We start from the raw sequence: 14,007 nt of genomic DNA, 5'->3' as shown, positions 1-14,007 counted from the left end.
AAACATCTGGTGTAATCTCCAAAACAAATTATATTTACGCACTTTAGTGGTTCATTTTATTTTTTAGTTTCACGTTTTCAAGCTTGTGCTGAACTTGCACCTCCCCAAGACATTTACAGGCACATGTCTAACATAACATAAGGAAAACACAAACAGATGTATTTATCTTTATTTCACAGCACTGCCATCACATTTATTCTCAAATCCTCTAACTTTGTGCAAACATCCACCACTAAATTGCATGCAACCTCATTTAGTCAAGATAAATAGATGCACAGTATGACAATATGTATAATTTAATATGTGAAACAATACCTTAAATCTTAAAAAAGTGATGTTACATTGAATGATTTGCCTAATGTATGTACAGATCTTACTGTCAGCTTATACTATACATTTGTCAGACACTGGCTGAATTATTTCTATTACATGAACTGGTCTAATCGAACATGCACTCATCAAAAACACACCGCGTCTTTAAAACTAGACCTCCCAAAAGGTGTGAATTGCAGAAATGTACAAAGCGCCTGTAAAAGACATCCACTTCCATTGGTTGATCTGCTGCCATGGCGAATGCAGGGGGGCGGGGCTGTACATGCCAGAGTCTTTTGCCTCTTGTTTGCACACAGAAGGCTTCAGCGCGGTGAGACGGCGAGGGGGGGGGGCTCTCACGCTTCTCACACTTCAATGATGTTGATAGAGGGCACTGAAGGATGGAACTGGGGAGGAAAAACATTGTGAAAATGAAAAACATCTATAAAATGTGGATTTTCTTTAAGTGAATGGTTCTATGTTAACTGCTTTTAAATTGGGGCATCGCCTCAGCATTTTTATGAACGTCACTAAATTCACAACTACTATTTATTGTTTATTTTACCTTTTATAGTCTTGTTTCTACTTTTTTCTCTTTTCTTTGTGACTATGTAAACTAAAATAGTTGAAATGCTCACGTTAAATGATTACAGTGATTACGGCATTTTCCCCATTGTGGGACAGATAAACGTTATCTTTGTTTGTTAATGAAGCTCTTTTATTTTGTCTGATTGTTTAACACGTTTGCTGAACTTCAGAACATTCCCCGCTTGAGATCTGAGGACATTTTTATTTTATAATCGCTTTGTGTCAATAACTTTAACCCTAAATCATTTTATGCCTTTCAATGATTTTAAAGCAAGGACATTGCCGGTGCTCTTGCTGGACATGATTTGATCTCATAGAGTGAGTGTGTTTTTATGTATTTGTTAAGCCTGAAGAGCGTTGCCCCTCTGTCATGACAAGACTTGTTCAGGTATACTTTATATACAACCAGACCTTTTCATAATTCAATTCCATATTTTCTTTTCATGCTATGTTAACCTGGACCTAAATACCAAATGACAAGTGTGAAGCCACCCAGGCAAGTTTTATGCTCACAAACATATCCACATACCGGTAGTTTTATTGTTATTGTCCTCCCCAATGTTTATGTTCCTCGTTCATCATTATTTGTCAAACTAATGAGCAGATACAGAAGGCGTCAGCAGACCTTTAGTCGAGTCTGAGATTAGCAGACACAAGTCCACACTCCCAGTGCAGACGCTCTTGTTTATTATGGCCTCATTATTCAGACCATTTTAACAGTCTGTGCCACATTTAAGACTTCTCACAGCCTTTAGAGACAATAAATATTTATCAGTAAACAATAAATATTTAATGAACAATTCAAATATTCAAAGATAGATAAGCCTGGTCTGGGGAAAGACAAATCCACAACTTTGTTTTGAACCCATGCACTTTATATAAGTTAAATGTTATTTTGTATTCTAGTTTTTCTGTTGAGGCCACGTTTGTCTATTTGGGGCCTTAAACTTTCTCCTCCAGATTGATAAGTTCATAGTCCATATATATATATAGAAATTTGGGACCTGCGCAGCATACTGCATTCATATGCAGTATGCTGCGCAGGGTTCTGGACATGTGCGCAGCAAAGAACACCAGCGGCCTAAAGTGGCCCCTAAACAGCCCAAGCTTCACAGCAGTGCCACTCGTCCCAGAAGGGCATCAAGTTTGGATTAAATCGTTTTTTAGTTCTAGAACCCGAGATGCCAAACTAAAGATATTCAAGAGCTAATTTTTAAAGGCTATTAGCAATACAAATATGCATTATAAGGTTATAGTACAGACATCAAACCCCTATGTATTATTTTGCACATTCGAAGTGGGCTTGGGGCACCACTGAGCATTTCTGCTTTGGGAATCTAAACACCCTGCTTCTGAACCCATGTTTTGTAATGGAGTAGTGCCAAACAAAGGTCTTAGGCTATGATTTACCGCCGGTGAGGGCAGGGGGCGCAATTACAAATCCTGCCCAGGGCGTTTACCACTCTACACCTCTATACAGGCTGGCCCTGGAAAAACGCTGCAGCGAACGATCACGTTCCATGAAAATTGACGACTTTTTCAATTAGATCAAAATACCCAGAGCACCGCAAATATAAAGTCTATTGAGGTAAAAACAAAAACTCGTATAAAGACTCGTGCAGAATGTCTTCATAGGCTTAAAAATATCCCTGGTTTCAGCCTTTTAACCAGGCTCATTACTGTAGCAGCAGCTTGGAGTCCACGCTGCCGCACGCGCAGGAGCTGGCACATTGCATCGTTGGCTTTGCCATCGTGGGGCCCACGTATCTGGGGCCACTCTGAACTCAGACCAAAGCAAAGGTAGAGAGCGTTGATAGAGAGTGGGCCGTTGGAGCGTGATAGTGCTCGCTCTATAGAGCCAGTCCAGCCCTGTTTTTTGAGACAATTGGGACAGAATTCTGGACCTTGACTCGCTTAAAATTCGGGACACTCTACACTTTAAAGTAAAAATAAAGTCAAGAACGTGAACTTGGTCTGTGCCAATGTGTGTGCTTCCGAGGCTGTAGTAGTGCTCTCATTTGTCCAGTAAATGAGATCATTAGTCTGTGTCCGTTCTCTCGCTCTGACCCCACCATGACCCCTGACCTCACCTTGCTCCGGAGCAGGCCCCCGCTGTGGTGCTCGGGCGTGCTGTGCTCTGACGACGGCTTGGCCTTCTCTTTGCTGTTGCTGGAGTCGTTGTCCTTGATGATATCATACTGCCGGCAGAAGAGGGCGATCACAGCTGCGCGAGGTGAAAGAGAGTGCTCAGTGTTTACGGCATCAACCCAGTTTGGGCAAAAAGGGCTGCAGGACAGGGCCCAGATGTCGATGTCTAAGGTCGTCCACGGGGTGCTCACTTTACATTACTTGCCAAGTCCACTTTTCAATGGAAACTTTGTGCTTCAATTATTTGGAAAATATCTTGCACATTTTTACAGTTGAGCTTCTTTTATGTATAGAAAGAGGTCATTTTCAGCTTCTTTTTAGGTCAGTTTCAGGATAACAGACCCAATAATGAGTTAAATACAAGCTTTTATTGTTTTAAAGTTGTTATAGATGTTGACTATGCTGTTAAAAAACATTCACATCTCATTAGCACTTGTTAAGCTACGACACACAATTAACTTTTTATTTTTTTTTTACACAGACTTGGTCACTTGTTGCCCTCTTTAAAGCAGGCAACCCTGGACATGGTATGCTTTTGTCTTTTAACAGTGGAGCACACATTCACCTTGTGCACTTTTTTGTTAGCTGTTGTCAGCAGCACTCATGTCATCATTTATAAACCTTGATTTCACGTTAGCCTAATTTTAAACACTATGTTGTTGCTATTTTACATTTTTTAGGTTAGATTGGATATGAATAAGAGGGAACAATCTGTGCTGCTGTGGACTCTGCTTTCATACGTCACACACAAAACTGGCTGCTAGAGTTTTATTTGTGGCATTTGTCACAATCTCCAGATGCCTCCAAACTGGATAACTTCCCTCGCCTCACTGCCAATCTGCATTTGTATAAGAGGATATCATTAGAGAGTGATTCCACAGTCTGGCTAATGAGAAGGCAGAAATACTAGACAATACGCATTTCATTTAGCAAATTACAGATGCATTGGAATATTGGAGCCGTCCGTGGAGAAGATCGTATTTCATTTGAAATTATGTGCGATTGCATATTGTAAAGCTAACACAGATTCATTTGCAGATATTAAATGCATTATTTATGCTTAAACAATTTACAGTCTAGGCAATCTTGATTGATTGAATGATTTTCAAATGATTTGTGATATGGTTTTATGCAGCACTTAAATCACTTTTTAGTTCTTTAACTGGAATTGAAATTCACTTTCCATCTTGTAGTGAGATAATGCAGTACAGTGAAAGCATTCAAACATATGGTACTTTTGACCATCGGTGTTGACTCCTGCTGGACCAAGATGACCATCCTGTTTAGTTTGGGGTTATTGAACAGTATTAAAGGACCTGTGCTCAGTTTTGAACCATCAGTAAGAAAAAAATGTCTCACCCACTTAGTCCCTTCCCTCTGTTGTTGAACCAAGAGTGAGAATCAACTCTCTGGGACAACAGTACAATATAGAGAGTGACGTAAAGGCATACAAAGCATGCTTGATTTTATCTGTAAATATTTTTCTTTCCAAGTACCACCAGCTCTATACTGGGTCTAAAACAGGACTATTCCATGTTCAAACTTGGGCTAAACCAGAGCTAACATTTGACTACATCATAGCACCAGTAGTTCTAACCAAGAAACTACCCAAAGGCAGAGCAAAACATGGATACATTTGTCTCGGAAGTAATAGAAGTTTGGAAATAGATGTTTTGTCTTCTCTATCCAACCCTAACTCTACCTGAGTCTGTGTCTTTTGGCGTACCCTGCCTTCTCTCATAAAGATTATTAACAACTCTTGTCTCTCAGTCGGGAGGAAAGCCCCGCTCTTCACATCCTGAAGTGATGTCAGACACATCACTTTTCATCGTGCCTCTGCACCATTAGACAGTTGCCTCTGAGGAGCTCACAAACTTTTACTGAGGAAGTGCTGAGATCCAGAGAAAGAAAGCACGACGTTAGTTTGACATGACAGAGATGAAAAAGGCCAGAGGGGAAGTCAGGCTTATTTTAGAGTGAGACTCTCGGCAGGACTTTGGCTTCAGCTGCAGTTTACAGGGAAGCTCCGGGTCAAGTTTAGGGCCTTTTCAGATCAATACACTGTAGTTCTCACATGGCCTTGTGATGGACAGTGCATCATGTGTTGTTTAATAGGAAACATTTCAAACTGTGTCTACCATTGCCATAGCGATTAACAATTTAAAGTGACATTTTACATCTTTTGAATGGGAAAAAGTCCCCAAAATGTTGCATATAACAGGAAGCTGAAACTAAAGAATATACATTATAATTTGCACACTGGCTTTTAAGTAGCAGAGTTTGAATTGTTGTCCTAGATTTTAAAACATTCATGACATTTTACTGTAGACTAGACACTAATACAGACACCAGCACATTTTTGATTATAGTTATCTAATGGTAGTAATAGTAATAGATTAAAGTAAACTGTATTATACATACATTTGATTATGAATACTTGTTATATCAATGATTACTTTGTCTGGCCCTTTGCTCAGATTTAGACGTGGCCCCAGGAAAAAATAAGGGCCTGATATTCAAGGGTTTTAGCTTCAATGTATGCAACATTTTGAGGACTTGTTGCCAATCACAGATGTAATATTTAGTTTTGAATTGATAATTTAACAGTTCTAATTTCTTATCATTCTGAAACCCATGGATAGACGGACACCTTTACACATTTATTTTATTTATTTATTTCTTACTTTGACTTCATTAAATGTGAATAGCAATTATTAGCAAAGAGCAAATAGTCAAATCAAATTAAGTAGTTAGTTACTTTATTGTTCCCGCGTGGAAATTTGTCTTCAGTTTGCAAAGGAACACCATTTAACAAAATAGACACACATCAAACACCACATATAACAAAACAAAGACGACAATAAGTCACGTGCATGATCAAAAAGAGCAGGGGAACATTAAATATAGTTTGTTCAGGGGGGTTTTGGGCTGTATATACTATTTATGACTCTTACAAATGTGGTATAAGTGTGAGTATTCTTACCTGCCCACATGACCAGAACCACTACAATAATGATCATCTCTCCGGTTTGGAGGTGTCTCGACTTGTCCAGGCCCTGCACTGTGGGGTCATCTGGAAAACAAAGTCAATATTTTTAGCGGTCAATTTATTCCTATTTCCGTGATAGTGTAATTCTCAGTTACAGAAGTCCAGCTCGGATCAGCTTCAGTTCATTTGTCCCTAATGACGCTTACTGCATTTAACAAAAAGTGTAGCGGGAGAATGTGCTTTACTACGAATTAATCTTGTAGCATTAATCCTCCTCTAAGTGGATTGACTATGGGCCCTTTCCCACTCTCCAAACTATCTCTCCGTGGACCGGATCCAGACCAGCACTTTGCCCAATTGAATCTTTTAGAGAATTTAGTGTCTGAGTACTAGCGCCGATGTGTACTAGGGCTTTACACGTGACGTCAGTGGTATTGTAAACAGTTTAGAGGCTTCCAAAGCGCACTTGAAGTTTACTTTTTAAAAATAACTGATGACCGCCATCGTCTCTCGCAGTTTTACCAGAACGTTGTACAAAGTAAAATCCCAAACTGAAAAACTACCTGGTCCAAACTGTTTAAAATGTATCGGTGCTGCTGAAAAATGGACAGAGCCAGGTTTACATTTCCTGCTTCATTCTGTTTTAAGATGGGACTTTTGACATCTTATTTAGCTGCTGTGTAAACTAGATCTGACTGAAAAGCTGCCTTAAAATTCAAATTTCAACTTAAAACGTTAATAAATCCGGCTTAGATATAGATAGATATCAACAACATGATCATCTATGAAGCATTAAGTGCACAACGGAAGGAAACCCAACACTGAAAGAAGCCTCTCACTTGGGTCATTATGTAATCTAATGAAACAGCTCTTGTATAAATTCCTGTCTGTCTGTCGATCCGCGTGAGAGTTAATTTGGACTTGAGCCTTACACTCAAATGTCAGGTGAAGACCGAGGTCACGGCAGACTCCACAGTTCACACGTCATCACAGCCTCCATGTCATCTTTGTGTCATGGGGGTTTCAGAGGCACCAACAAGGTTTTTAACTAAGTATTACGTGTGCTGTCAAGAACCTATACAAAAATAATACATGGGAAATATTTTTGCATTTTTTGAAAACACTAAAATATGTCATGCCAAAAAATGTTTTAAATCTGAACGTTCTTACTGGTCTTGTATTGTTATGGTGTTCAGTCATTCTACATTATACTGTTTCAATCGTAATCACCATTCCATTATCTAGAAAAATGTGTTTAAGGTGCACAACAAGACTATTTTGGTGGAGTGTCTGCCACCTGCTTGTCTCCATGGAGATGTCATTGTTTTGTCTAGCATGTTCCACAACAAAGCATTCAACTGGTCTATTGTGCATTCATTTAATACCAGTATTAACCCCTGGGGACCTAAGGGAATTTTCTGACATTATTTCCACCTTTTCTAATGCTCACCTTCTAAGTTACTATCAAGTCCAATACATTTTTTCACAGACAACTTTACTGAAATTAGAATATGTTTTGGGGGGATCCTGTACACTTATATTGTTGTAGCTATTATACAAGTGAATAAAATCAACAACATCTCCACAGATTAGACCTGTAACCTGTCACCCGCTTGTCCCCTTGGAGATAGACATGTGTAATCCCATTGTGGAACATTCCAGGCAAAACAATAGCATCTCCATAGAAACACACAGGTGACAGAACTCCACAAGAAAACCTTTAAGATTTCAAATGTCTGGTGAAACATGACCTCATAACACAACACTCCAATAATACTTGACTTTAGTTCTTTATTTATTACATTATTTTGGGCATTTTCTTGTGTAAGACCTGCATAAATCTACAGATGTCTTTGGCTTACTCGGGGCCCCACATGGTCCCACACGTGCTTTGCTGCGCACACAGTCGTTTACAGAACACACATGCACAGTGTGGAGCATGTTTGATGCATAGCCTTTCACTTCAAATAAACAGCACTCTTTTCTCATGACCTGGAAAGGCGGTCTTGCTGCCATGTCATACATATTTCATATCTCTTTTTGCATAGGCTTGTGTTCTGAGCTTTCGTTAGATCTTTACAGAAGAGGGGCTTGTTTCACCTCCACGCAGCACCAAAGTCTATAAGTTAGATTCATATGTCTACCTGAGTCCCCAGTCCCGTACAGAACACAAATCCTACACCGTTGTTTCTGAACAGTGTGTGTGGATCTTTCAAAAGGACCTGATGAAGAAGGTAAGTGAGTCTGTCTGGAGCAAACGGCTACAGCGAGGCTTGAAACAGTACCTTCTCTCCTCTCGTGTCAAAGTGCGTGACAGCTCGGGGGGCGCAGGTGGCTTCATTTGTCCGTGGTTGTCAAGGGAGACCGTTATATAAGAGTTTGATGTGATTGAAGAGTTTCTGAACAGTGATGTGGGCTCTGGAACATGACTGGATGTGGCATGTTGATTCTTTAAAATGTTGTTTGAAAGTAAATAAGTTCAGAGGTTTATTGATGTCTTTGTGCAAAAATGAGCTCTGGTCAAATGTCCCCAAAAGGCAAAGGATTATGACGATGTTTAGGTTGTTTATGACAAGAACTAGAAGATACTTAGAGTCAGGAGTCAGGACTAAACATGGACCGGCCTCCTGCTGGTGCCAGAGTCAGGACTAAACACGGACCGGCCTCCTGCTGGTGCCAGAGTCAGGACTAAACATGGACCGGCCTCCTGCTGGTGCCAGAGTCAGGACTAAACATGGATCGGCCTCCTGCTGGTGTCAGAGTCAGGACTAAACATGGACCGGCCTCCTGCTGGTGCCAGAGTCAGGACTAAACATGGATCGGCCTCCTGCTGGTGCCAGAGTCAGGACTAAACATGGACCGGCCTCCTGCTGGTGTCAGAGTCAGGACTAAACATGGACCGGCCTCCTGCTGGTGTCAGAGTCAGGACTAAACATGGACCGGCCTCCTGCTGGTGTCAGAGTCAGGACTAAACATGGACCGGCCTCCTGCTGGTGCCAGAGTCAGGACTAAACATGGACCGGCCTCCTGCTGGTGCCAGAGTCAGGACTAAACATGGACCGGCCTCCTGCTGGTGTCAGAGTCAGGACTAAACATGGACCGGCCTCCTGCTGGTGCCAGAGTCAGGACTAAACATGGACCGGCCTCCTGCTGGTGCCAGAGTCAGGACTAAACATGGACCGGCCTCCTGCTGGTGTCAGAGTCAGGACTAAACATGGGGAATCAGAATTTCCGTTTTTTGCACAATCTGGTCGTAAGACTTTACACTGGCAGTGCTCAGGTCAAGGCTAAAGACAGTTCTGTTTGGCCGCGTCACTGAAAGAGAGTTTAATCTGTATTCAAATACATTTTAATTATTAAAATTGACTATTTATACTTTTATTTTGTATTGTGATTTTAATTTATGTATACAAATTGTGCTCTGCACATACATTTTGCTTGCTTTACATTTTTGATTGAAGTATAATATGACATTCTGGTGGTTTGTATCGTGACACTTTACAGTACAACAAAAACAAAGGATAGTCAATGGAATAACAAGGGGAAAACACTTTTTGCAAGCCAGAAAATGTTCATTATTATGAAGAAACAACAAACCTAAAATAATAAACCTTGAAAATAATCACATTACCATGAAATAATAGCATTAAATATTCAGTTGTTCTCTGATGATTGAATCAACAGTTTTTTTCAGTATAGTTTATTGTGTTTTTTTTATTTACACAGAAAAGTTTAGGCTCTCTCCGAATAGATTGCACATAAAAAGTTTATTGTATCTCACTTGGAAGAAGGTTGCCGTTTTGGGGCTTTTCTCTTACATGACATTGTGACTTCTTCTCAAGCTCATTTGTGTCTGACGCCCCGAGCTCTGAGGCTCTGTGTGTGTGTGTGTGTGTGTGCGTGTGTGTGCGTGTGTGTGCGTGTGTGTGTGTGATGTGTGTGTGATGTGTGTGCGTGCGTGTGTGTGTGCGTGTGTGTATGTGTGTGCGTGTGTGTGATGTGTGTGCGTGCGTGCGTGCGTGCGCGCGGGTGTGCGTGTGCATGTGCGTGTGTGTGTGTGTGTGTGCGTGCGTGTGTGTGCGTGTGTGTGCGTGTGTGTGTGTGATGTGTGTGTGATGTGTGTGCGTGCGTGTGTGTGTGCGTGTATGTGTGTGCGTGCATGTGTGTGCGTGTGTGTGTGTGTGTGATGTGCGTGCGTACGTGCGTGCGCGCGGGTGTGCGTGTGTGTGTGTTTTTGTGAGGGCTTTTCTTTGCCATATCTATCTCCTCAAGCATGACAGCCAGGCATCTCTGAATATGAGTTTTATATAACTTTATTCGAACAAGATTTCTTGGGAGACATTGGAGTGGCAATAACCAAAAAGAAATACACTGTTTGCTATTTACGGCCGTAGTAGAGATTGTGCGTACTTAATTTAGCAGGTGGATGGCATTTAAAAGTATGTTCTCATTGTCCTTAATTTGGGATATTATTGGGGAAAGAGTTGATGATGTGAATGACTGACTGAAAAATAGGTAATAGTAGGAATTGACTTTGAGTTAGATTTGGAGCTGTGGTTGTATTGATAGTATTAGTCATTGTGACATTTCCATAATCTACAGTTAAGTTATAATTTCTTTTTCTTAAAACAAGTCCTAGCTAAGACCTGAAATGAAGTGACCAAAATGTGTGAATTGTCGAAATCTTAAGGTGGTCGCTGTCGTCCATTCCCTTGAAGAAGCTTTACACTCATTTGTTTGTCATTTGTACACTCACTAATGTATGTTTGACTTTGGCAGGGAAACTATTTTCCCTGTAATTTTATGGACTGGTCTTAGTTGTGAAAACAGGAAGCGCTGACGAAGGCGCTTCATGAAGGTTTCCCTTTCGCTGACTCAGGGGAGATACCATCAGTTTAGTTGGCAGGATTGTCCGCGGCCAAAGACTGAGAAACTAATTCAAGTTCAACACCGGAGCATGTTCATTAGCCTAAAACTAACGCCGCCGGTGGCCTCTTCCTGTGGTTTTACATTAGGAAATTGTTGAAGCGATCATACAGTTTCGAGTGCCTTGGCAAAACACTGAGATTAGCAAACACTTTTATGAAGGATTGAGCGCGCAACATTGATCAAGATTTATGGCCTCGAGAGTCGTCCAAGTAGGTCAGAAAAACACCCTTGTTTTTGTTTTTCACTCACTCACACTGTTTAATAAATGCGATGGTTGGCCCAGATCGAAAATGTGTTTTGATAGAAAGTCCAAAAAAGAGGACGATAACTCGCTCAATCATCAACTTTAGTACTTTCAGTAATTAAGCTATTTGATCAATCTATACATTTTCTCCAATCATGTGTTAAAATGTCTTGCTTTACTCTTTATAAATGGTCTCATTGCAGCCTGATCTATCCCCATAAAGTGACACATATTGAGTACAATGGAATGGATGACTTGACCTTTACAAAGGTTCTATTGTAATCAGCAGAAGTGATTAGTATGTATTCAACAGTGCATTCACACAGTGTCCTTTACAGTCTAAGGACATACATAAACAAGGGCCTGTGGTTGTTACTGTTGGTTTTACTATTGGACTTGCTTTAAAATAGTTTGTAAATGATTTTTTGTGTAATGCTGACTTCCAAGCAGTGGCGTTCTGGTAACTTGTTGTATAGGTCATTTAATATTTGCTGTGTACAAAATATAAGTTATCTTCAGTTTGGGGGCGGAACCACACCTCACACACGCCCCCCTTTTTCATACGACCCACTCTGAGTGTACCAGCGATGACCACTGTGCCACCCTAAAATGTAATTGGTTTAATGGGGACATATTATTCTTTTTTCTGGCATTTTGTATTTAACTATAACAAAAGTGGATAATCATTTTCTGTATTGTTCATTTTAAACTCCAATGTTGATCTAAAACGTCTTAATAATAGAATCAGGTCCATTGACTTCCTGTTAAAAACTGCAGACCCGATAAGCTCCGCCTCTTCAAAGTCACATTTCACTTCAACAAGCCGCGTATTGTCATTTTCATGTTTTTATCCCTGAAAAGTGGTTATGTGACAGTTTAGAACCAAACGTGTGTCACTCGGAGTCTGATTTTTTCAAGCAATTGCAACTTACTACAGGGATGTGGGGGGCGGGGATAGGGGGTAGGTGAAACAGGACATTTCTGAGCACTCGAGCCGCAGTTGCAGAACAATACTGGATAAACTCAAACTGCAGAAATCAATCAAAATAGAACTTTGTGTAAATGAGAAAACACCTTAGTAACAAGGTTAATAGCTCATTAAAATGAAAGTAGATTACATATGTTCTTTTTAACTAAGAGTAACCGACATGAGTACTGCATTAGCCCGCTGCTCCTGAGAGACTGCCCCTGTAGCATCAATGAAGAGTATGTCAAATGCACCGGAAAATGTGTTATACCAATGAAGTATTGTGTAACTAAATCTTAGCTAAACTTTAACTAATTACACTACTATCCTGATGAAGTATTTTTAATGATAGGATGCAATTTTGATGCCTGCAGCCATAATTAGTATCCTGTCTACAGTAGTTATTTTTGATGCTGACTGTTGTGCTTATGTATCCTATATATCCATTTACCGTAACAATCCCTTTGTTTCAGTCAAGTGCCTTTGAAAAGTAAACCAATTTGAGGAATATACCATACACAACAAAAGGCTTGCAAAAACCCTGGCTCGCTAACGCGTATAAATCAATGGTGCTTTTGTATTTCCTGCATGAGCCTCTGATAATGTGATTACGTTGCTGAATGTAAAGGTAAACTTGGAAACTGTCTTCTCCATATTAAACATCCACGTGGAGCAGCAGGATGATTTGAATTTTAATAAGCTTATGTGGGTTTCGTTTCTCCAGATCAATATGTGAGTCTACTTCAATCCCATTACTTTACTGCAAGTGCTTAATGATCCAATCTGACCTGCTGCAATAACTGCTAGTTCTGATGTGCTTTGAAAACAGTACAAGCAGCCTACGGCACTCGCTGGTGGCGTCGTGGTTTAAGGCGTCGCACTCTGTCTTGTGGGTTTGCTTCCTGGTCTTGTTCGTTTGCTGAATGTCTCTATCCTCTCTACCCATTTTACAGCTGATTTGTCTAATAAAGCCTTTGAGCCAGAACATCTAAAACACAGCTTGGTGGTTCAAATAGCCAAATTGCTCATTTATTATACACTTTCTATGAAGTCACATTTTCATTATTCACAATACAAAAATATTGTCAGAAAAAAACAAAAATGTATTATTATTTCTTTTTTTAATTTAAAGGTGGTATGGACGATTTTTTTCAGCAAATTTTGTATCATATTTCCTCGTGGCGTGGATAAATCATTTGTCCTGCCACGTATCAATCATAAAACGCACCTATCACTCACCTGCAGCCGTGTCATGCTCGTCCCCACGTTTCCGCGTGCCTAAGCGCATGGATCTATCATAATATAGTTCCCTCAGTGTACGGGGCAAAATGAAGACGGAGAAAGACATTTCGAGCTGACGCAGAAGTGGACAGAAATCTACGGGAGACGAGCGATGCGATGCGCTCCGTTGCGCTAATAAACAAACGCACGTGTGTGTTGTATCAGTCCGCACGGGGGAGTGCGCATGTGCACTTCCGCCTGCGTTCTCAAATCGCCGAAAAATCGTCCATTGCGCCTTTAATGTTAACAAAATGAGGCAACATTTTAAAACTTGGTTCTGTCCACTTTTCAGATTCCTCTGTCCCAATTGGGCTATTTTTGCCCTTACAATGCCTTAAATTGATGAAAAGAAATGTATTGATGTATCTAAAGGAAATATTTATTCCAGTTCACCTACAGTGTCTCACCTTATTCTTGTGGACCTGTGTTGAATATGTCTACTTCTGTTGATAGCTTGTCGAGTTGGTGGTTCAAATCCTGTGCCAGTGTCGTAAACAGTTGCACCAGTAATAATACTTGAAGCCTCATATTGCATGTCGCTTTACTGTA

General features: G+C 40.5%; 1 protein-coding gene across 2 annotated transcripts in view; it reads right to left on the bottom strand.

Moving 5' to 3' along the window:
* Positions 1–155: 155 nt before the first annotated feature.
* Positions 156–14,007, bottom strand: part of fndc4a (fibronectin type III domain containing 4a) — a 45,335-nt gene continuing 31,483 nt past the window's right edge. Inside the window, exons 4-6 of one of the 2 annotated variants that reach the window (XM_072442068.1) lie at positions 6,032–6,121; positions 2,991–3,124; positions 156–719 (exon numbers count right to left, since the gene is read on the bottom strand). In XM_072442068.1, coding sequence (XP_072298169.1) covers positions 678–719; positions 2,991–3,124; positions 6,032–6,121 — 266 coding nt within the window. In that variant the 3' untranslated portion in view covers positions 156–677. The remainder of the gene's footprint in view (positions 720–2,990; positions 3,125–6,031; positions 6,122–14,007) is intronic. The other variant, XM_072442070.1, reaches the window with a different exon arrangement.

The sequence above is a fragment of the Eucyclogobius newberryi genome, unplaced genomic scaffold, assembly GCF_026437365.1.
Source record: "Eucyclogobius newberryi isolate DKJ021-1_F unplaced genomic scaffold, fEucNew1.0.hap1 SCAF_1, whole genome shotgun sequence".
Lineage (NCBI taxonomy): Eukaryota > Metazoa > Chordata > Actinopteri > Gobiiformes > Gobiidae > Eucyclogobius > Eucyclogobius newberryi.
Note: the sequence above shows the minus strand (reverse complement) of the source record. Positions and strands in the feature narration are given on the sequence as shown.